Raw genomic sequence first — 26523 nt, 5'->3', positions numbered from 1 at the left:
TAATAAAAAGGTAAAGGTGTCCCCAACCAGTCGTGTCCGACTCTAGGGTGCGGTGCTCATCCCCGTTTCTAAGCCGAAGAGCCAGCGCTGTCCGAAGACGCTTCCGTGGTCATGTGGCCGGCATGACTGAACACCCAGGTGCACGGAACGCTGTTACCTTTCCCGCCGAGGCGGTACCTATTTATCTACTTGCAATTTCTTGCTTTCGAACTGCTAGGTTGGCAGGAGCTGGGACCGAAGATGGGAGCTCACTCCGTCACGCAGCACTCGGGTCTCGAACTGCTGACCCACCGACCTTCCAGTCTGCAGTTCAGTGTCTTAACCACTAAGCCACCGCAGCCCAGCTGGATAATGCAACTCCTGTATTATACCAGCTGCACTGGCTTCAAATGCATTTCCTGGCCCACTATAAAGTGCTGGTCAGTACCAGCAATAATAGCCTTTAAAGCCCTAAACAGTTTTATTCCAGGTTACTTGAAGGACCACCTTTACCTATAACAACCTGCCCTTACTTCGAGATCAACACTGCTTGCATGCCCGCCCCTGTCAAAGCAATTATGCTGCTGGGCATGAAGGACAGGGCCTTCTACGTGGTTTCCCCCATCCTAGTTGTAGAACACTGTTCTAACTGATGAAGACCTATAATGATGGGGCCTGGCAGACAAGTAGGCCCTAAAGATATACCTGTTTACCTTTCTCTATAACTGAGTTAGGACTTTATTGGGTGCCACTGTGTATATGGAATTATCTAAATTAATTTTGATTTTATGTTTTATTATCGTTTGTCTCATTGTTGAATGGTTTTAAATTTTGTACACTGCCTTAGGAAGTTTTTCCCTAGAAAACAGCTTATAAATCTTTTAAATAAATAAATGTTTTGACTCAATATAAGCCAGATACATATGTTTCATCCAAAGGGTGCTCAATAAGAGATATTTTGCTTACTTTGCATCTCCTTTTCATCCCATTACCTTTAGGGAGGCATAAACCAATTACAATATAAGGCAAAATGGATGAGCTCAGTCTTACCCCTAGCACAGGCCTGTCTAATCCAGCAGGGCTCTTCTTATGTTTTTATCTAATATTGAATAATCAGAGCAACTTGGTTTAAACTAAAAAGTAGTTTATTGTGTTTGGTCCACTGTAGGACCTATGTTCAAAGGAAAAACTACAGCTATGATGCCTAAAGTTACCTATAGCCCAGCCGCAAGTTTTGATGCATCAGCTCACAAGTGTCTAAGACAGCATAAGTAATACCAACAGCTATCACCACAACACTGAACAGGTGATATTACTCTAGCATCATAGCGCAAATGTTTAGGATGGGAGTGTTAAGTGGTGCAAATTTATAAATGTTATATAGAGTTGAAGCATGGTTGTGGAGCAAGTGTCTGTGTTATCCCATGGCAGTATAATATGTAAGCATACATATAATAAACATCACAAGGCTGGAAACTGACTAGGAAAGAATCTGACTAAGAAAGAAAGGCCAATTCTCTATGCATTATGGGACTGTATGTGGGATAAAGGAATTCAGAATAGACAGTGCGTATCTATTCTTACACAGAACATTTTCTCTCAAATAGTTTGAATTACTGGGTTCTAAAGAAAAACAAGGCAGTCAAGTGAACAGCTGATTTAATTTTTGTTTTTAAAGTACAAAGTACCATCTGAAGACATATTTGCTTCAGATTTACCAGGCATCTGCTAGTTTATTTTACATAATATAGGTAACAGTAGCTTCCAAGTTCCAAGTAATAAGAATGCTTATTAGGGTGCAATCCTATGCATGTTTAGACAGAAAAAAAGTCCTACAACTCCCAGCATTCCCTAGCCAGCCGTGCTAGCTAGGGAATGCTGGGGGTTGTAGGACTTTTTTTCTGTCTAAACATGCATAGGATTGCACCCTAAGTTATACTTCTTTAGAGAAGAAACGAGCCACAACTTTTACAGGAACCTATAATTTTAAGAACTTGCTTTTTAATTTGCAGCCCCCCATCCCCCCGCCAAACCCTTCATTTCCATATATAACTAGAAAATACTGACCCCAATGTTGCAAACAATAGCAATTTCGAGAGTGTTTAACTTCCTACATGACAAACAGCAGTCTAGTGTTCAAGAATGTGAAGCTGAGCAAGTTCTTAAATGTTTTCAGCTCAGTGGTTGTTGTAGTGTAATGAAAATGTACATTACGTGTTCTTTAATGTAAAGATGCAGAACAGACATTCAAATCTTGACACATTTACTCTGATGCCAGATCCACTGAATTCAATAAGACCTCCATAAATATGCACAGAATTGCAGCTTTCGATTATCCTTCTACTTTAAATGGAGGAAACAACTAGCATTTTTGTTTATAGGATTACAAACGTAAAACAGAAACAGACTACTACTTGAAGTCTAAGAAAGAGGTGTCAAGACAAAAAGCATTTTTTTAGGCATGGCCACAAAAATTCATTAAAGAGCATTCAGCCCTTTAAAATCCTGCTTAACAACAATTGGCAATTAAAGGCTCACTCAAAAATACTGCCTGAAAAGCACAACTCCATGAAGATGTTTAAGTATCAGTCAATACTGTCTCATTTAACTGATTATATGTAAGCTGCTCTAGAAGACTTTTTGGTTGAGGAGCGACATTGTAATACTTCAAATAAATAAATTATATATATTTTTACATTTAAATGTGTGTGTAGAAACTTTTAAAAAAATACTCTGCACATAGCAGCATGGTTCTCCCCACTCCCACATATTATACGCATAACATTAGTTCTGTACAGCAGTTTAAACCTACAGTTCTAAATTGGTTTATTAAGATATTATAGATTATCATGTATTTCCGGGGCATCTTTTTCACTTCTTGTCATACCAGAGTGCAAACCTGTGGGCAGGACCCTTCTTATGTTTTTAATTTTTTATACAGAACCTAGATTTGAGGCACTTTGTAAATAATCAATATTATTATTATAAAATACATACTCTGCCACCATACATTTACGTGTTGTTGTTGTTGTTGTTTTACTATATAAGGCTTTTATTAGGTTTTTTAATACTGAGAAATAATACACATCAGCATCCCCAACACACCCGCATCTCTAAAATTATCCTTCATCCACCCTGAACAGTAGCCCTGCCTCTTTATCAGTTTGTCTCTTATAGTAGTAGTAGTATGAATAATAAGTGTTTTATTTTAATAGATAAACACACTCCTGTGTAGAAACATTCTTAGAAAATTCAACAGCACTGTGTGTTTTGCTTCCTACATAGCAAAAGAGAAGATTGAGAGCAACTGTTTTCAGGAATATGGACTTTTGCTTACACCTGTAGAGATAACATAGGGAGATGAGACTTAACAATACAAGATGTAGGAAGCCTTTCCACAGAACACCTTCTCACTTTTTTCTTTAATATTTGTGCTCAGTATTTTCTGAACAGATCTAAGAATATATGCAAGACACCAACAGTATAATTCCTTATTATGAATTATCCAAAAGAAATGTGACCAAAGTATTCTTCAGTACACAGACACACACACACCCCCATCCCTCATTTATTTTTTCAGACTCAAACACTTGCAGGGAATTAATTTTAGATCAGCCATTTATAGCCTCTTTGTGATATGAATGATGCCTATTGTTCATGTCTCAACAAATTGTTCATGTCTCAAAGTTTTCTCCATTTTCCCTTATGCAAATTATTATAAGCCGCCTCTCACGCGGATGCAACAAAAGGCAGCAACTGCAATTGCCAATGGCTGCAAACACTCTATACCACACACGTTAACATGCACACAAACTAACCAACGGATTGTTGAGGAAGAGACTCCCCCCCCCGCCGCCGCCGCCGCCGCCGCCTTGCGTCATCGAATACACACTCAGGATGCACCAGAAGTGGGAGAGGAGAAACCTCTGCTAATGTTTTGATGCTCCCTGCCAGACGGTTGGGTAAAATCACAGAGCCGTACTGGGAAGCCAACTTGCCCACCGTCACCATAGGAGATACACACATGAATATATACACACACGGTGGCCTTTCAAGGGAGGAAGCAACACTCTCTCGTCCCCCATACCCAATTTTCAGGGGGGGAAGGGAAGCCCGCTGCTACCCTTAAACAATTCCAGCGTGTCAGCGGCCCACTCACATCGTTTCCCCTACGAGTTCCTGTGAGGAAAACGACACACACACACACACACTCCCCCCACCTTCCCTGCCAACCCACCCAACCCCGTGAGAGGAAATCCAACGCTCTCCCACTGTATTCCTCCACCCCCTCTTTAACTGCCCCTTCCGTCCAGGAGTTTACTCAGCTTCCCACTCCAGTCAGCATCCCGCACCCCATGGGGAAGGAAGCCATATATCCCCCCTCCCCTCCCACCACCACCACCACCACCACCACCACCACCACACAGACACACCAGCAACAGCACGAACAGCCACACCTACCTGTCTTCTCATGGTCATAGCCCACCACAATGAAATAATCTGCCAGCCTGGCCATGGCTGAAGACAGCCTGCCTCAGTCCCCACGACCCCTGCCACAACTGACACTGTTACTGCTCCGGGGAGGCTCAGCATCCTCCTGCCAGCTCCTGCTGCTCTACAAGAAGAAGCCTCAGCGCCTCAGCCATGTTGGACACACAGGCTCGTAGTGCGCCTGCGCGCTCCTCCCCCTCCCCTTTCTCTCTCTCTCTCTCTGTCCTAACGCCGCTGTCCTCTGACCTCGCAGGAGCTGGGCGGGCGGTTGCGGGGGTTATAAACACCGCGCGCTGGAGTCGTGCGCCTGGGGCAGCGCGAGCCCACGCTCCAGAGGAGCCGCGGAGGGGAGCCCCCCCCCACAATAACGTGTGAAGGTGCATGCACGTTCTCTATACGCGCTTCGCCTGCAGCGAAGGCTGCATTGCGCATTGCCTGCAAAACCGCGCCGAGCGGAAGGCGCTGTGAGAAGTAAATGCTCCGCCAGCCTCTTCAATCTGGAGCTTCCTTCCTGTTTGGGAAGTTCAGTGGAAGCAAGGCTTTGGGTAAGCGGAGAACGGCAAGCCGCTTTCCCACAGTTTCACAGCGCTAGGTACGATCCCGCGAAAGTCAGCCCCACTGATTTTAATCGGGCTCGTTTCCGACTCGAGGTCTCTGGGTTTGTTTAAAGGGCCTGCTTGGGAGTAAGCTAAATGTCAATCCTGCCATTTGCCGCCTCATTCCTGCTCTTGGCGCATGGTATGTGTGAAATATTACTTTAACAACGCAATCCTATACTGCTCAGAAGGAAGCCTTGATGAGTTTGGTGGGGCTTACTCCCAAGTATATGGGATTACAGTCCGAATGTGTTTGCATCAAGTTTTTAAATTGATTAGTTGTGCAAGAAGGTAAATTATAAATCCCATTCTGAACATCCTCTGTCACTTGTGAACAGATACATACATCTCATCTTAAGCATATATTTTAAGGCCAAAAGAGACATTTGTTTCTGACCTGGTTCTCACATAATGTCAATTCCTGGATTGTTTGGCCCAGGAATTATGGCTGAATTATGGTGCACTGCCTCCCATGTGCTCATCATTTTCAATCAACAACCCAGGAATACCCCCATGTTCTAGGGTTGTTATCATGATGTCTGAACCCAGGAACACTGAGTTGTTTAGGGATTAAACAACCCAGAGTTAATTTAACAATTACCCACATTTTGTTGTTCGGTTAACTCTGGTTTTGTTTGTTGTTCAGTCATGTCTGACTCTTCGTGAGCCCATGGACCATAGCAAACCAGGCCTTCCTGTCCTGCGCTCTCTCCTGGAGTGTGCTCAAGTCCATATTCATTGCATCGGTGATGCTATCTACCTCGCCATCTCATCCTCTGCCGTCCCCCTCTGCTTTTGCCATCAATCTTTCCCAGCATCAGGGTCTTTTCCAGGGAGTTTTCTCGTCGCATTAGGTGGCCAAAATATTTAAGCTTCAGGTTCAGTATCTGTCCCCCCATTGAGCAGTCAGGGTTGATTTCCTTTACTGATTTGACCTCCTTGCAGTGCAGGGGACTCGTAAGAGTCTTCTCCAGCACCACAGTTCGAAAGCATCGATTCTTCAGCACTCAGCCTTCCGTATAGTCCAGCTCTCACAGCCATACGTTGCTACTGGGAAAACCATAGCTTTGATTAGACAGACCTTTGTTGGCAAGGTGATGTCTCTGCTTCTTACTATGCTGTCTAGGTTTGCCATAGCTTTCCTCCCAAGGAGCAAGCGTCTTTTAATTTCATGGGTACAGTCATCGTCTGCGGTGATCTTGGAGCCCAAGAAAGTAAAATCTGTCACTGCTTCCATTTCTTCCCCTTATATATACCAGGAAATGATGGGGCCAGATGCCATGATCTTAGTTTTTTTAATGTTGAGTTTCAGACCAGCTTTTGCACTCTCCACTTTCACCCTCAACAACAGGCTCTTTAGACCCTCTTCGCTTTCTGCCATTAGGGTGGTATCGTCTGCGTATCTGAGGTTGTTGATAATTGTCCCGGCAATCTTAATTCTGACCTGTGATTCATCCAACCCGGCGTTTCTCATGATGTACTCTGCATATAAGTTAAATAAGCAGGGTGACAATATGCAGCCTTGTCGTACTCCTTTCCCAATTTTGAACCACTCGGTTGTTCCATGTCCGGTTCTTACTGATGCTTCTTGGCCCTCATACAGGTTTCTCAGGAGACAGGTAAGGTGGTCTGGTACTCCGATCTCTTTCAGAATTTGCCACAGTTTGTTGTGACCCACACAATCAAAGGCTTTAGTGTAGGCAGTGAAGCAGAAATAGACATTTTTTCTGGAATTCTCTTGCTTTCTCCATGATCCAGCGAATGTTGGCAATTTGATCTCTAGTTCCTCTGCCTCTTCGAAACACAGCTTGTACTTCCAGTAGTTCTCAGTTCACATACTGCTGAAGCCTAGCTTGTAGGATTTTGAGGATAACCTTGCTGGCATGTGAAATGAGTGCAATTGTACAGTAGTTTGAACACTCTTTGGCGTTGCCCTTCTTTGGAATTGGAATGTAAACTGACCTTTTCCAGTCTTGTGGCCACTGTTGAGTGTTCCAAATGTGTTGGCATATTGAGTGCAGCACTTTAACAGCATCATCTTTTACTGGTTTTGTTTAACCCAGAGTTAAACAATGAGCTCCCTAGAGAGGTTCACCTGGCACCTACATTGTACTCCTTTTGGCACCTTTTTATTTTCCCAGCATTTTAGCATTCTAGTCTTTTAGCTCTGCTGTTTAAAATCTGTATTTTAAATTGTGCATTGTTACTAGGTTTTATTCTGGTTGTATTGTAGTTTTAAGCTTTTGCATTTTATTTTATTTTATGCTGTACTTTGTGGTTTTAATTTTTCATAGAATCATAGAATAGTAGGGTTGGAAGGGGCCTACAAGGCCATCGAGTCCAACCCCCTGCTCAATGCAGGAATCCAAGTCAGAGCATCCCTGACAAATGGCTGTCCAGCCTCGTCTTAAAGGCCTCCAGTGTGGGAGAGCCCACCACCTCCCCAGGTAATTGGTTCCATTGCCGTATTGCTCTGACACTCAGGAAGTTTTTCCTGATGTTCAGCCGGAATCTGGCTTCCTGTAACTTGAGCCCATTATTCCGTGTCCTGCACTCTGGGATGATCAAGAAGAGATCCTGGCCTTCTTCTCTGTGACAACCTTTCAAGTACTTGAAGAGTGCTATCATATCTCCCCTCAGTCTTCTCTTCTCAAGGCTAAACATGCCCAGTTCTTTCAGTCTCTCTTCATAGGGCTTTGTTTCCAGTCCCCTGATCATCTTTGTTGCCCTCCTTTGAACCCTCTCCAGCTTGTCTGCATCCTTCTTAAAGTGTGGTGCCCAGAACTGGACACAGTACTCCAGATGAGGCCTAACCAGTGCTGAGTAGAGGGGAACTAGTACTTCCCGGGATTTGGAAGCGATGCTTCTATTAATGCAGCCCAAAATAGCATTTGCCTTTTTTGCAGCCACATCACATTGTTGGCTCATATTCAGCTTGTGATCGACGACAATTCCAAGATCCTTCTCGCTCGTAGTGTGGTTGAGCCACGTATCCCCCATCTTGTAACTGTGCATTTGGTTTCTTTTTCCTAGGTGCAGAACTTGGCATTTGTCCCTATTAAATGCCATTCTGTTGTTTTCTGCCCAGCACTCCAGTCTATCCAGATCACTTTGAATTTTGTTTCTGTCTTCCAAAGTATTAGCTATCCCTCCCAATTTTGTGTCATCTGCAAATTTGATCAGCATTCCCTGCACCTCCTCCTCCAAGTCATTAATAAAAATGTTGAAGAGCACTGGGCCCAGGACTGAGCCCTGCGGTACCCCGCTCGTTACCTCTCCCCAGCTTGAGAAGGTCCCATTGATAAGCACTCTTTGAGTCCGATTCTGTAGCCAACTGTGGATCCACATGATCGTTGTTTCATCTAGCCCACTTCGAGCAAGTTTGCTCATCAGGATATCATGGGGCACTTTGTCGAAAGCTTTGCTGAAGTCGAGGTATATGATGTCTACAGCATTCCCACGGTCTACAAGGGAGGTGACTTGATCAAAAAATGAGATCAGATTTGTCTGGCAGGACTTGTTTTTGACAAATCCATGTTGGCTTCGAGTAATCACGGCATTGTTGTCAAGGTGCTTCCAGATGGATTGCTTTATGATCTGCTCCAGATTTTTTGTGAACTGCCCAGGAGTTTTGGCTATTGGGCAGTACAGAAATAAATAAATAACCCCTAAACGGCCCAGAGTTCCTGGGTTTGGATGTCATAATAACAACCCTGGGTATGTCTCTTACAATGTCTTCACAAGTGACAGAGGCCTACACATGTTAGGCAGATGATGAGATTGCTCAGAAAATCACTTCCACATGGCTGTCATATCTGTGAGTTGCGCTCTAGGAAGATCTGCTCAATCATGGGGAAAGTCTTCATGCCAGCATTGCACATTCCTGGAGGTTGTTAACTCTGGTATGGAGACTCAGTAGGAATAATCCATGTTGTGAGTCGCTCACATATCTTATGGCAGTTGCATGGAGCCACAGACGTGGCTCTTTTTCAGCAGCGAAACTACTACTCAAAAACAACGTATGAAGTGAGCCACACAGAGTGCATGTTTCTCACGAGTACAGCATTTTCACAGTTCTGAATGCCAGTGTTGTAGGCACTAAAGTGTGAAATAGCTCTTTTCTTGCCCATTTAATTCAAATGATCCCATCAATGCACATTGGTCTGGCATGCACTGAGATTGTGTCATCACAGCCTGGTTCAGTCTCTTTTAATACATTTTCTAGAAGGTGTATGAGGTACAATCTTGAAACATTAGGGCAGTCACAAAAAGAAAGAAACTTCTGTTGGCTTCATTCTGTCCCTAGTGTATGTAGATAGTTATGAAGCAACACAATGTGATTTATAATTGACCGCAAAAATAGATAACAATAAAAATTCAACTGCTCTGGCTGAGAAGTTTGGTGGAATAGATCCATAATTTGCTAATGGCTGCTTGTCTAGGATAAGCAAAATAAAAGGCATGTAGAGGAGGGTGTGTAGAGAAGTTCCTATAGCTGGGCTGGGGAAGCTGCATCCCTCAGCCTAATTTCATGTGGCCCTCAACATCATCTGGCTCTCTGGATGCTGTTGATCCATTCTTTCTCTCCAAACCACCTAAGAATTGCTTCCCCTTCCACTTTGTGTGTGTGTGGGGGGAATGGGTGGCACAAAGGGAAGAAGAGCTATGCAGTCCTTCTATACTGCAAATTCTGCCCACTTTTGGCTCAGGCTCCACCCATGGCTCTACCTGTATGCACCATTTATAGCTGTCCCCAGTTGACTTTTCCCGTGTGCCAACAGCCCTTCACAGAGAAAAAAGTTCTCTATCCCTGTCTCTTCCTCCCACTCCTTCCGTCAAGCTTAAGCTGAAACCCCCAAGCTTAAGCTCTGTCAGGCATGCTGTAATAAAAAGGTAAAGGTGTCCCTAACCAGTCGTGTCCAACTCTAGGGTGTGGTGCTCATCTCCATTTCTAAGCCGAAGAGCCAGCGCTGTCCGAAGACGCTTCTGTGGTCATGTGGCCGGCATGACTGAACACCGAGGTGCACGGAACGCTGTTACCTTTCCCGCCGAAGCGGTACCTATTTATCTACTTGCAATTTCTTGCTTTTGAACTGCTAGGTTGGCAGAAGCTGGGACTGAAGACGGGAGCTCACTCCGTCACGCGTCACTCGGGTCTCGAACTGCTGTCCTGCCGACCTTCCGGTCTGCAGTTCAGCGTCTTAACCAGCCTCTCACAACTCACTTACATCCCCACACACACACATGCAAACTGCTCCCTTGTTAGAACAGGAATGGTGCATGGAAGACATGTGAGGCAAGTGTGGGTAACTTTTGGCCCTCCATATGTTATTGGGCTGCAACTCTCATCTTTCACCATTGCCTATGATGGCTAGGGCTGATGGGACTTGCAGTCCAACAGTATCTGGAGGGCCATACATTGCCTGCCCTTGACTTAGAGGAATGGCCAGGTGAGTTAATACACATCTGAAACAACAGCAAATTCAGCTTGAGACCAGAATGGGAAGGGGCAGAATGATGACTATACATTCTCCAAGAAGCTCCACAGCAGTCTGATTTCTGTGTGCAACAGGGCTTGATGATACCCTAAGCTAATCTGTAAACCATTTAAGATGCTGTCATCGTAAACAAACCCAATCCTATTGATGGGTTAAGGCCAAGTTTTGAATAGAACTCGAATAAAATTCACTCCAGAATAAATTAACTGTAGACTACAATCACAATTCTTCTGAAGGCCCATGACAAAACTTTGAAAACTAGACTTGTGTAAATGCACAGGATTCAGTTGTTTTTAGATTGTAGCCTATGAAGACAAAGAATGAAGTGGTACCCTAGTCATCTAGTTTATTGCAATATGAACTTCATCTGTTGCCTGAAAGCAGAATATTACTTAAGAATGCTCACATGATAAGCATTTGTGTCATAATAAAGGGCATGTTACATCTGTCTTTATGCAGTTATGGAATATCACTGCTGGTCTTCTGGAATTCATAAATGCAAGCTGCATTTTCACAAGCGCTATAGAAATCATTATTTAAATTGTATGCATGTCCATCATGCCACAAGTTACTGCAGCATTTCACGCTTCTAATTGCACCCGCAAACATCTTTTACATCAACAGAGGCCACACGTACCTAAGAGGCCAGCTTGAATGTTTCATCTTCAGTTATGGCATTAATGCCCTCATATCTACAAACTTTTTAAGATGTATTAATTGTAGTTAAACCATTTTAGTCACCTTAAAGTCTCACAGCTTAAGGGCAAAGGGATTAGCACTGAAGGTGGGTTGGGAAATGGCAGAGAGAAACTGTGATAGCAGCAATTGTGCTTGCCTTTACAGGCTTCCGCAGATGGCTCATTCAGAAGCTTTATGGAAGCATGTTATTTCTCTTAAACACGTTTATGCAGTTGTACAGTATCAATTCTGAAATTCTTGTTATGGAAGATTTCAGAATAAACTGAGGAGAGAATCTAGAACACATTTTGACAATGAAATAAGATTATTTGTAGGTACCCTACCTCCCATGTGCTCCATGCTTGTTATGGCTTTGACTCTGGTGGATTGCCGCCCAGGCATGTCTATCTTAAAAGCCCTCTCCAGCCACAAAATTTTGATTTGGGGTCATTCACTATTGGAAAGCTTGCAGCAATGTGCTTTCAATATTTTGCTGATGCATAGCTTATTCAATACCACAATATGGACAACAAAGGCCTCTTTAATGTAACCCCCCTGAGCTCTTTCTCAAGAATGGAATTTTTACATGGAATTTCCAGGATGTTTCCTGTTTACATTTTCTTCTGGACTGAGGCTAGCAATATACCCCACTGAGAGGAAGAGGAGGGAAGCAGGTCTGTACACCCTAAGTGTGGCAATCAGACACACTATGCAGGGCTCATGTGCAATTTGAGCTATTATTACACTGTGTGATGTGCCCTCTTAAGTGCAGTTTGAGGGAAAGCACTAATAAAACAGTAGTGGGCCTCATTCATCACCCAGCCTATTCTTTTTGCAGTAACTATATGCACTGCACTGAACTTTCTCTTGTAATAAAGTCAGCAGGAAGATCTGGTGTGTGGGAGGGACAATGTAGGGAAGACCAAATTCCAGTGCTAGTACTAGATAGCTCTTTAAGTGCAGGAAGAGTACAAGGGAGAGAAAAGCACAGCAGCGAATGAACAAAATATTTAGGGAACGTATTATCTATCATATACACAACTATCCTAAGACATCCTGAACGTCATCAAATTGAGTAGTAATTCTCAAAGAAATTAGTATTGACCCAGCATTCTCTCTGAGAGAAGGCTTTGCTATTGATAACCAGCAGAGCTTCACTGGTAGCCATGCTGTAGTTCCATTATAGTTACTACTATTGTAATGTTTTGCATCCCACATTATTATCAAGGCTGCAGTGTTCAATTGATTAGATTACTCTTATTTTTAAAGAAGTATAATCAACTAAAAGGTGCCCCTGATTTATTTTTTTATGATTATAAGTTATAATTTTTAATATTTTTTAGAAGTTATATCTAATCATGGCTTTGTGCCAGTAGAAAACACTTCTGCTCACACAAGGTGGGGCACCTGATTTTTACCAATTCCTCCTACCCATTGCAGCCCCGATGCCCCCCACCAAGCTGTGCCTAAGGGCTGGGGGACTCTCCGGAACAGTATGGGATATGTCAGAGAGGGATAAATAGGTTTGGGAGATTGGCGAACATTGGATGCCCTGCTTTGCATGAGCAGAAGTGCTTTCACCTATTGCAAAGCCTCCATTGGGTAGAACCATATATTTTTAAAGAAAGAATATTCTAAAAGCATTACTAACCTAAATGCAAGATCAAATGCAACCCTCTTAAATGAGGCACGCACACAAACCCGGCATTTAAATTCACTGTACTGTTCTAGCTGATTGAATTTCTTTTTCTGTTGCCTCTCAAATTTTGGATTGCTGTTTTGTGTATTGATAGTTGGAGTTTTTAAGTATTCTGCCCTGAGATCCATGTCTGGATGAAGGTGCAGTTTAGATTTTTAAAAATAAATAAAGGACTAGGTGGAAGGTGATGGGGAGTCAAGACTTAAGGGAAGGGATACATGATTACAGAAGGAAAGGCCACTGGTAGGATATAGACATGGAGAAGGTGAAGACTGCATGGTATGAAGCGATTGTGCTTGCTTTTGACATATATAGTGACAAATTCCAGAGGAATAGGCCTTGTCAGCTGCAGCAAAATGAAGGAGTCCTGTAGCACTGTAACGACTAACAAACTTACTGTGGTATAAGCTGTTATGGACTGGAGTCCACTTTATCAGATGTATGAAGTGTTTATCCTCAGTGGATGTCTCTCTGTCCAACTATCTGTATGTCTGCACACAAACACTAATGCAAACAGAAGAAAGGTCTATTACTGGAGGGAGGCCAGTGATGCAAGACATAGGCATGTCCCATTACAATTCAGAGCCAAAAGCAACAGATCTAGTGAAAAATCTAAGAGCAAAATCGGAATAGGCATCACACACGACCGCATCTGAATACCATATGAACTCCTACTGAGTGGCAATTACTTCCTGTAGCGAGCGGTGGTGAGATTTAAACTTGGAGGGGCTAGCTCACTACCAAAAGTAATTATCCCTCATTAGGTGTTCATTGTCATTATTAATCTTGCTTTGCCAATTAATTCCCATTTGGGCGTGGGTCACCCCAGCTCTGATTGGATTCTTGTTACTGGACCTTACTTCCATTTGATGAAGTAGGCTCTGGCGCATGGAAGCTTATGCTTAGAGATGTGAAGACTTGAGGAAACGAACTGTGGGGAAAACAGAAAAATTTGGAGGGAAACCAAAATTTCCAAAGATCCCTGGAAAAAATGGGTTTGTTTTTTTTACAAAATAATAGTAATCTGTCCCACCACCAGCCCTTCACATCTCTTCTTATGACTCAATCAATGTTGTCACCTTAAGGTGACAAAAGGTTTTGTTGTTTTTTATGTTTCTTCTGTTCTTTGCTGCCTTTTTGTCTCATCTTTCAGGTGTAGGAAGCAGCATATCAGAAAGTGCTGGCCTTGCACCTGGGAGACCTGCATTTCCAGCTTTGAAAGTTGCACTCAGAACAGGTGGGAAGGCTCCCAGGCAGATGTCAGTTTAAATCCTGCTGCAGGAAGATTCCAAGATCTCGCCTTCCCTATCTCTTCTGTTTAATTTTTGATGGCCTTCTGCTTAACCATTTGTGTAACACCCTGGGAAAGTGCCACTCTTCAATGGCTAGAAGAGCCCTGGGGCCTAGAGGGACTATTTTTAGACTGCAAAACCTCTTTTGTCTTAGCCCTGGGAGTCCAATTGGCTTGTCAGAATCTGCAAACATACCGCTGATGGACTGTGTTTCTGAAAGATGTTGTTTGACAAAGTGACTAAATGTATGCTAACAATGTACATGGAAAGTGTCATTTACATCTTAGGGCTGTTTCACAGGCTACGAAATACAAAAAAATGAAAGAGGACCCTTTCTCATTACTATAACTGCAAATTTTCCAAACCAATTTGAGACAGAAAGCCTCAATTTTTTTTCTACCACAAATGCTATCAAATTGTTTCGAAGCCTTGGTGCCACTTTTATGTATAAACATATAGAGGAAACATTCTATTCTGTGTAAACAGTTCTAAACAATTTAGTAAAACTGTTCTGAATCTTAGAAGACAGAACAGTTAAAAAAGCTCCTAAGCAACCCCTAATCTCTCCCCTAGGTTTGATTTTAAAAAGCCCTATTGTAATGTTTCCTCTTGGCCGAATGTCCCTAATGGTGTTCCCACCTGAATGGTCATCCAGTACATCCCCACCACTTCAGCTCCTTTACATATTTTTCATCCAGCGGATAAGAGTTCTGCTTTAAAGGTACTATTCACTCCTGCTAGTGTGGAAACATGTTCTGAAGTTATACTATGTGGGTGGAGAACCAGTAATGTGCTTCTGGCAGAGTGCAGTTGTCCAGAAGTATCCAGATGCTGGAATGTGTTGTGATTGTAAACTATCCCACACAGCCTTCAACTGAATTAAAAACTCAACTCCTGTGCATGCAAAACTTACATTGAAGTATTTCAGCAAGTGTATACAAGTAGCACAGGAGTGGCTCAGAGGTCCTTTTGGTGGTTAGCTGCTCATGCGCCTTTCATCGTTGTGTGGGAAAGGTTGTTTCTGTAGTCACTGTTTTTCTCCCCTTCTTGACAAAGTGTACGTGCTAACATTCCCTCTTCCACGTGATTGTTAAAGTCCTGTTAAATCCCTGTCCTCTTTACAATCTGGCCAAAACAGATGTGATTGGATCTCCAAAGTTCGTTTGTTGTTGTTTTATTATGAAGCAGTTGCAGAGGGCTCCAGTTTTGATTGAAGCAGAGGTGCTGGTGGAGGAGTGATTAACCCTTCCCTTCTTCATGCTGTTTGTCAGTTTGAGGCCACAATCCTATACACACTTACCTGGGGGTAAGTTCCATTGAACTCAGTGGGAGTTCAGGGTACACATATATAGGATTATGCTCTCTGGAAGATGCTAGTAGCCCTGCTGAGAAAAACATACAGGTATATTTTTCCTCAGTGGGGCTGACAGATACAGGAGAGTGATAAAGATTGGAAAAATAGCTGTGGATGGGGAAGGTTAAAGACATCCTCCTCCAATGCCACTACACCAGTCAAAATTGGAGTTCCCTGCAGCTGCTTTAGAATTTTTTAAAAAGGGGGAATTCCCATCATGGATTTACTGGCCTGTAGTGAAAATGCTTTAATATTTAAATGGACATCTTGTGTTTAGCAAATGCATTCATATGTTATAAATGCATTATGGGGCAGTGGTATCCTGATATTATTCTTTATTCAAAGCATTATTTGATATAAAGGTCACTGTCGCATAGTTACAGTGCAATCATGTGCATGTTTACTCTGAAATACCACTGCATTCAGTTGGGGCTCACTCCTGTTGGATTTGCATGCTTAAGAATCCAAATGGAAGGGACTCTAGTACAGCTTATTGCCTACTGAAAAAAAGGAAGAGTTGTTATGACAAATTGTTTTCTAAATAAAAACATCCTAACATGTTATAAAAATAAACCAGTACATTTGTTAAACATTGGGAACAGTAGCTTGTAGACAAGACTTAAACTAGTCCCTTGCATTTTATGAATTATAATGCATCTAATCCAGAAATGCTGGAAATCAGTTGGTATCCTATTGTAACTTTAGTGACCTTTTCATGATCATGGTAAATTCACTTCCTGATGTTTTCTATCCGGTCTCATTTCCTCTGGAATTTTTGTTCCAGAATTCTGCAGCTTTCTTCAGCCTATCACAATATGAATGAATAAAGAATAAATTCGCTGTAAGAACACTATGGGCACATTCACATGACACGCTAGCCCATAATGGGTGACTACCCATGCAGTGTGGGTTGTTTTGTCAACTGCCAAACGATTGGGCAAGCAAGCCACAATGTGTGGCTTCTTTGCCCCCTCATCCCCTATGAAAAAAGCATTAAATTGATTTCCAGTCGTCATAACTCCCTAGCCACGGCACCTATCTTTCGAAAACTTTACAGATTTATTGCCTAGGGACACCTCTATGATGATCACCATTTTCATACAAATTGTCCCCCAAATACGGAAGGGGGGAGGAAGGGAAAGCAATTCACCTCAAGTTTGAGGACTCCCCTTACACACAAACTGCTACATCTATCCTTCTGGAACTTTGCAGGTTTCTCACCTAGGGACACCTCTATGCCATCTGCCATTTTTAGAACAATGGTCCACAAGGAACATGGGGATAAGCATGCCCTCTTGAGATACTCTCAAAATGTCAAGGCTGCTCTTGCACAAGGACCCCTGTGCCTATTCATCTGAAACTTGGCAACTTGATCCCCTCTGCAAGGGAAACTTTGAGTGTAAATTTCATCTAGTTTTTCCAAGAAATAAAAATGTTATTAGCAGTTCCATTTTTAAAAATAAAAAAGGTGTGTAGCACAAAACCCTGTGCACCTATTTTTCTGACATTTTGGCAAGCACAATCCCTTCTAAGGGGATACCAAGCTTGCAAATATCATTCAATTCTGAGAAGCAGAAAATAGGTTATTGCCATTTGTTGATTTCTCATGATAGTCATTGGGAGGTACAAAGCCTTGATTTCTGGATCAAAGTTCAGGTTCGGTACTTGAGTTGAAGTGGATAGCCTCCAAATTGATCTGAGCATAAATGGGCATTTTCCAAAGTGCCTGAGGTCTGAGTCAAATTTGGGAGCTGATGCACACCTCTAGTCAACACTATTATAGAATACGTTGCTAGTAAAAATCTGTGTCAGATCTTTCCTAGCATTAACTGTGGCAGGAGTGTGTGTGTGTGCACATGTATACGAGATTTGCAATAACTTGTCTCTCACAGACAGTAAATTAATGGGATAATAATTCTCAGGTCATGTGAATTATTTTTACTTAGGGCTTAATGGGCCAAACTCTCAGTGGGAAATTCAGGGACTGTAAATTCTAAATTACAAAACTGTAACTTGTATTCTGTCATCATTTGACTGAAATAGAAAGGAATTGGGTAACAATAATGATAAATTATACAATACAACTTCCCTGTGAAGAAGGCAAGGGACAAAGAACATTTATTCCTTTTCTGAAAGGCAGAAACCATTTGGAGGGAAATACCACAGCCATGTAATTGTGTATACAGCAAGGGGAATAACTACAGAACTGAAACTACAAGAGGCAATTAAGTAAGTTATACATATTTATCACATTTAACATCTGACCATGTCACGGGGCGGGGGGGGGGGTTAGATTTAGCAAGGTCAAAATGCCCACAAAGCTTTCATACAATGCATGCGAGGAATGTGTAAGAATTTCTTGCGACCCGTTTGCTTCACAGCCAATATTAAAGAAGAACTGTGTAGGGAGACCACATTGCTCCGCCCACCAACAGATCCTCTTTTCCCTTCTGTATGGGGAAGGAGGCTGTGCTGCACCCCTGCACCATTTTCCCCATTGCAGAAGAACCTTCTTTCATAGAATTCGGTGGAGCACATTGGTGACACTCACCTCTATGGATAGGGGAAAGGTCTGTGCTCAAGGAAGCAATGTGGGTGGAGAACGTGTCCTTCCTTTCCCAAGAATTAACTGGGGCAGGGGTTAATTTTAAATTATTTTTCTGCAACACTGTGATTGCTTTCCAGAAATAGATCCTTGACCTGGATGCCGTGACTGTGTGTGAACAAACTGAAACTGAACCCAGAGAAGACAGAAACAATCTGGAACCCCAATGCTCCAGATGTCAGCAGCCATCATGCTGACATGAGTTCACTATTGGCCAATCAATTATTAACAGTTTAGTACAAGTCTTACAACATTAAGCTTGGCATAAGAACTGTATCTTTTAAGAGGTTTATAGATGTAATAAAATACTGACTGTAAACAAAGGCTTTTGATTCTTAGGATGTCTGTTAAAAGAAAAGTTTTGAATATGGATTATGGGAATGTTCTATTATTTTTAGAGGTTTTCAGAGAAAGAGCTTGTTTGCTCTGGGGGAGGGGGGCAGACAGCAAGAAGCAAGTATATTGGAGTAGGTCAAAGTCAAGGTTTGCAATACCCGCAGCTCTCCGAGACCCCGCAGGTATTGCTCCAATGAAGGTCAGAGCCAAACATGAGCTTTTTAAGTAGTGGGGACACTTGGTGATTTCCTAGCACAGTTGTTCCCCAGTCTGGTGTCCTCCAGGTTGGGGAAGACTGTGGGATTCTGGGAGTTGTAGTCCAACACACCTGGAGGGCACCAGGTTGGGAAAGGCTGACAGAATCTTTAAAAATGTAGAGCCTTTGCCTGAACTCTTGCACGCAGACATCCTTAGGTGGTTTCCAGATGTTGCCTTCTTTCTTTTCTTCCAGGGGTTTGCAATGAAGCAATGGGTCTTGATGGTTTTCCTTCCATAGAATTTAATGGAATGCATTGGTGGAAAAGAGAATTTGAGCTATTCAGTCAAAATGTCTGTGGCTTTGACAGGTGAGCCAAAGTCGTCTTCTTGAAGAGGAGCCATGGATAGCTTCTACTTGAAAGGGTTCTCAGCTTTCTGGAGAATGCAAAGTCTCTGAGACACAGCGCTCCTGACCTGCATCTGTATAACCTCTGTGTTCTTCATTCTCTCAGGTGCTTCATTACAAGTACAGTTAAGGGCCAGCTTAACCATGATGCTCAGCTGTGTATCATTTCTCCCTGTTTTTATTCCTCTTCTTTTTTTTTTACAAAATACTACAGTGGAGACCGCCATTCACAGTGGATGACCAGTACAGTGGGAGGAGCTTATTAAATTCCCCCAAGCTGTTCCCGCCACCTTCCTATGAAACTACAAATAGGAAAATCAGCTTGGGAGGTACGTTTAGTAAAAAAACTACCAACTCAGCATCACATGTAGGTTGCCCTTTAGAATCTCACCCCACTACAGAGACAAGTGTGAGCTCAGTTTTGCACAAAAACATTTGCATATGGATCAGAGACCTCAATCGAGAAGGCTGGAGAAGCTGTTCCAGATGACAGAATTCCATGTCTATGACAGACTTCCTGGTTCTGGAATTGGTCACTATATCAGCAAGATAAATTAATTAAGAGTCGAGACTGGATGTTAAGGCTGCTATCCCGAAATTGACTTTGAGGATTTACTTCTGTACTGTCACTCTCTGAAAACTGAGGGCTAGAGAGATGCTGCATGAAAAAAAACTCTGTTGCTGAATATAAGTAGTACCATATGTGGTACACAATGTGGATACACATTAATTGCATTCAGTCTAGCTATCTGCACCATGTCACTGTTGTACTCTGCTGATCCACACAGAATTCATTTGGTATGTACACATAATAGCATCTCTCATGAGTTTCTGCATGCAGAAAGCAGAACAATGGATTTGGTCTTGTTTTCTATGTATAGTGAAATCCCAGGGAAAATTGTAAAGCTATGTATGACTTTAAGACATAATTAAATATCAAAGTTAATGTATAATAAAAATGTAATAAAGGAAATACTTGGCTTCTATTAGTATATGCATATATTGCATAAGGCAAAATTCTGTTCTCTGTACCAAAAATGAAAGAATAGAATTTATTATTGTCTGTGTTTCATATCTGCAGAGTTGAGGACCAGGCGTTGAATCCTGTAGGAGTACAGCTTAGCATTATAGGAGTATCAGTATTATTTTTAATAGACATGTTTATAACATACAGAACATGCAAAGCACGTGTTCTCTATCACTGAGCTATACCCTGTCCATTTATAAGCCTTGTGCTTTGTGCATAAAAATGTGTAAATATGTGATATTTCAAGAGCAATGGGCTATGCACAGGGCTTCAGCTGGTGGATTTAGCTACAGCAGGAGTGGGGAACTGCTTCCAGTCCATGGGCCAAATTTAATTTTGGAGAAGATCTTGGGGGCTGCATTCCAGTGGTGGGTGGGACCAAAGGCAAAAGGGGTGGAGCTAAAATGTCAGCATGTTTTAGATTAAATCCCTTACTGCCAGTAATTAAGCCTTAAGGGAGGCATTTCAACCTCATACGATGGGAGAAAAAAACTGCAGAAAAGCTGGGAAACCACCAAATGGCTGAGGGAAAAGGGTAGGGCCAGGGGAAGGGGTGTGACCACTGAGAAACTCCATAGGTCCAGAGTGGGCCCCAGGAGAGCTGGATTTGGCCCTAGGCCTGAGGTCCCCCACCTCAGAGCTACAGTGTCTTGAACTGGCCTTCCACCATGGTTACTATGGCCTGTACTTATTTCCCACCCATCCATAATCTCCATGGATTTCCCTTCCTGCAGTCCTTGCAAGAAGATCAAATTCTTTCATAAATCTGGACTTTGAAGCAGAAAACAGACTCCAAAAATTGCAAAATGTATGCAAGTTCATTACAGAGAGACAGAGAGAGAAGAGTGATGGGTAGCTAGCTACAATATAAACAAAGCCTTCAGTTACCTAGTAGGGAGTTTGATTCATTTTCTAATTTACAGCTTCTTGGGCTGTAACCAGTAATGCGCAGTACCTTTCCAGTTAAAAATACCATATGAACTTTAATTAAGGTAATAGTATTAGATACACAGTTCTAATCTTACTTCAGATATGGGAAACTGCAATGGAAAGATGCTGAGAGACTTATAATGAACTTTTCAGGCTCCATAACATTCATCATGAAATATAGCCCAGCTGAATACAGTGGGACTTATTTCTAAGTACACATGCAGAGGATTGTGCTGTAATGGAATTAACTGACAGCTGATGTTTGGAATTCCGTTTCTTCTGAGATCCAGTATATCTCATTCATCTTGGCTTTTAATAATTGGCTCAAGATGCATTTATGTTGATTATCATTAGTCTTTTTCTTACAGTTTCTCCCATGATCAAATGTTTTTAATCTTAAATTCATTCCATCCCATTTATGAATAAATTTGCAAATTTTGGTAAGGTCCTATCAAAAAATGAACCAACTAAAAATCTCAACCAGCCCTGTACTTGGCTAGTTCTCACTCTTCCTCTTCATTGGCCAAAGATCCCTGTTAATCCAAGAAGTCACTGTCATGGTAATGATTCCCCCACCCTCTCTGTTGCCTCTCTAGATGGAGCAAATGCCAGAAGCTGTCAGAAACCTAGGTGACATGTGACAGACTCCTTCTGGAACTTTTATTTAGATATTTTAGATTGTTTTAAATGGCTTTTAATCAAAGACATCTCGAAACCATTTACATTTTGGAGTATTCCACTGGGCATTACATCTTGTATCAGGAAAAGTAGCAAGACATGAATCCAGTACCTTGTATTTTTCTACTTTTTATGCTTTACTAGTTTTAGAAGCATGTTCTAAGCATGTGGCCCTCTTCATGTTTTGGCCTACAACTCCAGTCATCCTTCACCATTAGCTATGCTGGCTAGGGCTGAAGGGAATTTAGATCAAAAGATCTGGAGGGCCACAAGTGGCCCACCCCTGGGTTAGTGTGTCAGATTAAGAAGGTGACACCCAAGTTCAAATTCCCAGTCAACCATGAAGATCACTGCATGACTGTGGGCCAGTCACCAACTCTCAACCTAATCTAATTCACAGCTTTGTTGTGAGAACAAACGCAAGGGAAACCATGTGCACTGCCTTACGTTCCTTGAAGAAAGACTGGACATAAATTATAATAAATCACGTACATTATTTTATTTTGCATTACAGTGTTTATACCTCTCCATCCCTGTGTGCTAAAATAGATGGGGGAAGAGTATGCGTGCATACGTGCATGTATGACTGTGTATGAAGGCTGTGCATGTGAGTGTGTGTGTGCGCATAAACACGAGTGTGTATATGTGTGTGGGTTTAGCCCCTGACCCACCACCCATCACCACATGCCTGGGGGCCAAAAAGGTTGCCCATTCCTGCATTACATCTAGAACAAGCACAAACTTCTAGTGCCCTTTTGGCAAGTAACTGCAGCCACAACCATTAATTTAGATAATGAAGTCCTGCACTTCCTTCATCTTGTCTGGCCAGCCTTTCATCAGAGGCAGAAAGGGAATCAAGTGCTGTCATGCACCCCTCTCTCCCCACCCCCTCTGGCCCTCCTGCTCTATAAAAATGCAGACCAGAGCACTGGAGTCAGTAGTTACTCCAGTGACATAGACAAGATATGCCAGAGCCAAGCAGTTCCTAAAGGATGTGTTATTTTGACATTTTAGGGGTTAACATTATACAAAAATCCCTCCACTGCAGTGGTCTGGATTGACATAATTATCAGGCATAAACTTTTTTAAATGGAAGGATGTGTATATGAGGTGGGGGAGAGCAAAGTGGTTATTTCCAAGATTATTACAGTTCCAAAGTTAGTTAAAATTACTTAATTCATGTTACTGGAAAGTGATCTGTGATCTGCAAATATTCATGAATTTGCATTGCTAGGTGTGCTGAAAATAGTACCAATAAATGATTTATTACATATCTTAAATCTATCTAGAATTCTTACAGAACTATTTCTTGGAACAGCACAGATTTTATTTCCCTTTTGGCCCCAGAATTTATAGGTACTTTCCTAAATTTAGAGAAGCATGTTGTCTTAACTGGAAGGGTTGTGTTTTGTTTTGTTTTTTAACAAGAGTATTTATTTCTTCTATGTATATCCCACTCACACATAGCACAAGTCCAAACCTGCTTGGCTTTAATAGTGCTACAGCATCTGGTATTCCCAGAGCATCCATGGAACTTATCTTACTGGAAGTTAAGAGAAGTGTTTCCTTATACAAGAGCTATGATCATTACTTTAAACATTACATTGTTACGCAGAAAGGATAACTTTGTCATTTTGTTGTTTTGAATCATACATCTAGAAGTCAGTCATCTGCTTCTGAGTTTTTTTAAATTGCCCTTTATAATAACTTGTCACTACGTTGTCCAGTTTATATATAGGAAACACATGATGTATGTAGGACTAATAGTAAAATCAAGTGGTGGAAGTCAGATATGTGAGTGTAATTGACTGTAATTATGCAAAACATAAATAATACAAATTTGATAAGGTCATCAGTCTCCATGAGGCCAAACTGAAAGGTAGCTAATATGGGGATTAGTTATCTGTCCACACTATTCAGCTTAAGAGTTCTGTATAACTCAAAAGTGTGTATATGTATATGTCAATACAAGACACCCATTTATATTTTCAGCAGGTCAGTCAGAAGCCAAGAGAGGGTCCATAGTTAAGTCAAGTACCTGCTTTGCATGAACAAGGTCCCAGATTCCATCTCCAGTTGGAGGGCTGGGAAAGACTCCTGCCTGAAACTTTGCAGCACCATTGCCAGTCACAGTGGATAATACTGGGCTGGACAGATTTAATAGGCAGTCTCAGTATTAGGCAGCTTCATATCCACAAATATCAGGATACAACTGCCCTGCCTGTGGGTATTTTTACAAAGATGCTAAACTTTGCTCAGATCCTGCCCTTCCTGTTAATGGCATTTACTAGGTTGCTCCCATCTTTCACTAAGGGCCAAACAACACATGACATTAAACAAGTATTTGAAAAGGGTGCTTAACATTGCCACTTTTATTTTGAAGGAAAGACAGCCCATTGGTGAGAAGTGGGGATCAAACAGCAATCTCTTCTCCTTTCCCTTGTCTTGCAACGTTAAGCTGGGAAAGAGCTGGGGGGAAAGCTGCTATCCCAGCCAGGAAGCTCCCTGGAACCTCCCCCATTCTGAGTCGTGACACTTCTGGGAAGGAGTAGGGAAGTTTGCAAGGAAAAGAAGGCAACAGCTGTCCCTATCTCCTCTCTTGCTCACTCACTCTGGGCACCTTAGCAGCGAGTCCTGTCTAGAGCATGAACAAATGCCTCTCCCTGGTCCCTTGCCTTCTCTCTCTGGGTAACACAGCACAGAGAGTTGGTCCCTGAAGGAGCAGCCAGCTCATCCTCTCGCTCACTTACCTGCTTGGTTGCTCTCCCTCCCTCTGTATAGCATGGTGGTGTGGATTAGGCCCAAATAGCCCAATCCTCTGCATAAACCCATGACCGAGTGTGAGTGAGGAGGCAGAGATCCACATTTAGCTCCCCCGGGTGGCTGACCCCAATTCTTCCCACTGCATTGCCCAAAGAGATAGGATGCGCAAGCAGGTAGAACATGCCAGGGGGAGATGGCCGATGAGCAATCAGAGGGAGCAGCAGCCGCCACTTGCCCAGTCCTTCCTGGCAAGAGAAGGAAAACCTGAGAGATTATGGCAACAGCCACTCACTCATCTTCTCTCCCTCTCACTTTCTGGCATGCTGCTAAGGTGGGTGAGGGGCTCCTCTCTCTTGCTCCCCCTCTCTGGGCACTGCAGCAGGTGGATCAGTGTGTGTAGGTGAGCTGGTGGCTCTGTCAGCAGCCAAACCTCTGTGCTGCCTTGTCCAGAGAGGGAGTGAGAGGCAGACAAATGGGCAGAGGCACCTCGGACACTCTCTCTAGGCAGCACTGCATGCCCAGTCCTGTGGTGCCTAAATGGGGTGAGCAAGAGAGAGGAGGCAGGGGCAGCCACTTCCATGCAGGTCCCCAGCAGTGGCAAAGATCACAGGAGGTGGCTCTTGGAGAGCAGTACCTGGGGGGCTTCCTGGCAGGGAAATCCCCCCCCCCATTCTTTTCCGGCCTCTGCTGAAGGAGCAGGGGAAAGGAGGAGAGATGGTTGTTTACTGCTTAATCCCCGGTCCTCACTCACCCGACAGCTGCTTTTCCTTCAAAATAAAAGCGGCACTGTTAAGCACCCTTTTCAAAGAAGTGGCACGTACAGTTAAGCTGCAGCCTTCTTCAGCTTGGTGCCCTCCAGATGTTTTGGACTACAGCCCCGCGCATTCGGGAGGGGGCTGATGGGAGCTGTCTAACCCATCTGCAGGGCACCAGGTTGGGGGACGCTGCTGCACTGGTTCCTCGGCTTACCTTTACTGAATAGCCTCTAGCCATTGCTCCAAGGTAGGTTTGCAGCTCCGTAGAAATGCAAGCTGCAATTACCTCGTAGTACAGCAATCAAAAGGGAACAGTAGTATGTGCACAAGAAGCGCTCTGCCTCTGGATTTTAAGACTAGCACTCGATTACTCATGGGGTACGAGAGCAACATAGGTGTTAGCGCCCCGAACATGACAGTCATTCGCTTCTGTTCCTTTGCAGGCTTTCTAAGCAAACGCAGGAGGCACATCCCCCGAGCGCTGCTGGCAAGGGAGGATTCACCTTCCGCGACTGAGTCATCCGGGCAATCAAAGCGAAGCCTCCCTCCATCATCTCCATCCACGCGCCTCTCCCAGACGTGAGGCACCGCCATGATTACCATAACATAACAACCGTTTAGCACATACTACGGCTCGCGCAAAGGGCACAACTGATTGCCTCAGCCAGAGACTTTTTGCAGGCATCGTAAAATGTCCCGGGAATTTTTAATCTGTACACAGCTCTTTTAAGATTTCTAAACGGTGAAGGTACTCAGAGGGAAAAAAAAAACAACCACCTAAGAACGCGAAAAGCAAATCCACCGCATCCTCAGATTTGCATCGCTTTGCACGCGCTCAGGACCCAGCTGGATCAGTCTGGTCCAGCAGCGAAGGCTACGTGTATGATTGAGCGTAAGCTGGAGAGCTGATGAGGAGGTGCATAGACAGGAGGTACGCAAAGCTCACATGCAAATGAGTAATCCGCTCTGTAGTACTGATACTCCCGGCGTTCTTTTTAGCAAATGAGCTGGGACTCACTCACCTCCTTCCCCCAAATGCACACGCACACAGATAGGCAGATGGTTCAGTTTATTCCTACCTTTGTACTTCAGCAGTGCTGAACTTCACCTTCTGGTATTAGAATTATTATTACTAAAGGCATCCCAGACTTCAAACAAAATGCCTAGGCTGAACACAAATTAATTTAAGCTGATCCATTAATCGCGCTACTTTGGGAACAAGGCACAAACATATGTTT

The 26523-nt window shown here is 43.0% G+C and overlaps 1 protein-coding gene and 1 long non-coding RNA gene across 6 annotated transcripts in view; one reads left to right on the top strand and one right to left on the bottom strand.

The window, feature by feature from the left end:
• Positions 1–4647, bottom strand: part of SBF2 (SET binding factor 2) — a 388549-nt gene extending 383902 nt beyond the window's left edge. For all 4 annotated transcript variants that reach the window (XM_084854235.1, XM_084854251.1, XM_084854241.1 and 1 more), the window contains exon 1: positions 4441–4647. In XM_084854235.1, coding sequence (XP_084710361.1) covers positions 4441–4495 — 55 coding nt within the window. In that variant the 5' untranslated portion in view covers positions 4496–4647. The remainder of the gene's footprint in view (positions 1–4440) is intronic.
• An 89-nt stretch (positions 4648–4736) lies between these two features.
• LOC146357706 (uncharacterized) lies at positions 4737–17066 on the top strand. Of its 2 annotated transcripts, none has more exons than XR_014790753.1 (3): positions 4737–5015; positions 9996–10122; positions 14095–17066. It is a non-coding gene; the product is annotated as an uncharacterized LOC146357706 (long non-coding RNA). The 2 variants fall into 2 exon arrangements; XR_014790752.1 differs by having other exon boundaries at positions 4737–5062; positions 14095–16173.
• Positions 17067–26523: the final 9457 nt, after the last annotated feature.

This window comes from Heloderma suspectum, chromosome 1, assembly GCF_057233095.1.
Source record: "Heloderma suspectum isolate Gila_16-S chromosome 1, 16-S_ref, whole genome shotgun sequence".
Taxonomy (NCBI): Eukaryota; Metazoa; Chordata; class Lepidosauria; order Squamata; family Helodermatidae; genus Heloderma; species Heloderma suspectum.
This window is presented reverse-complemented; position numbering and strand designations above follow the sequence as displayed.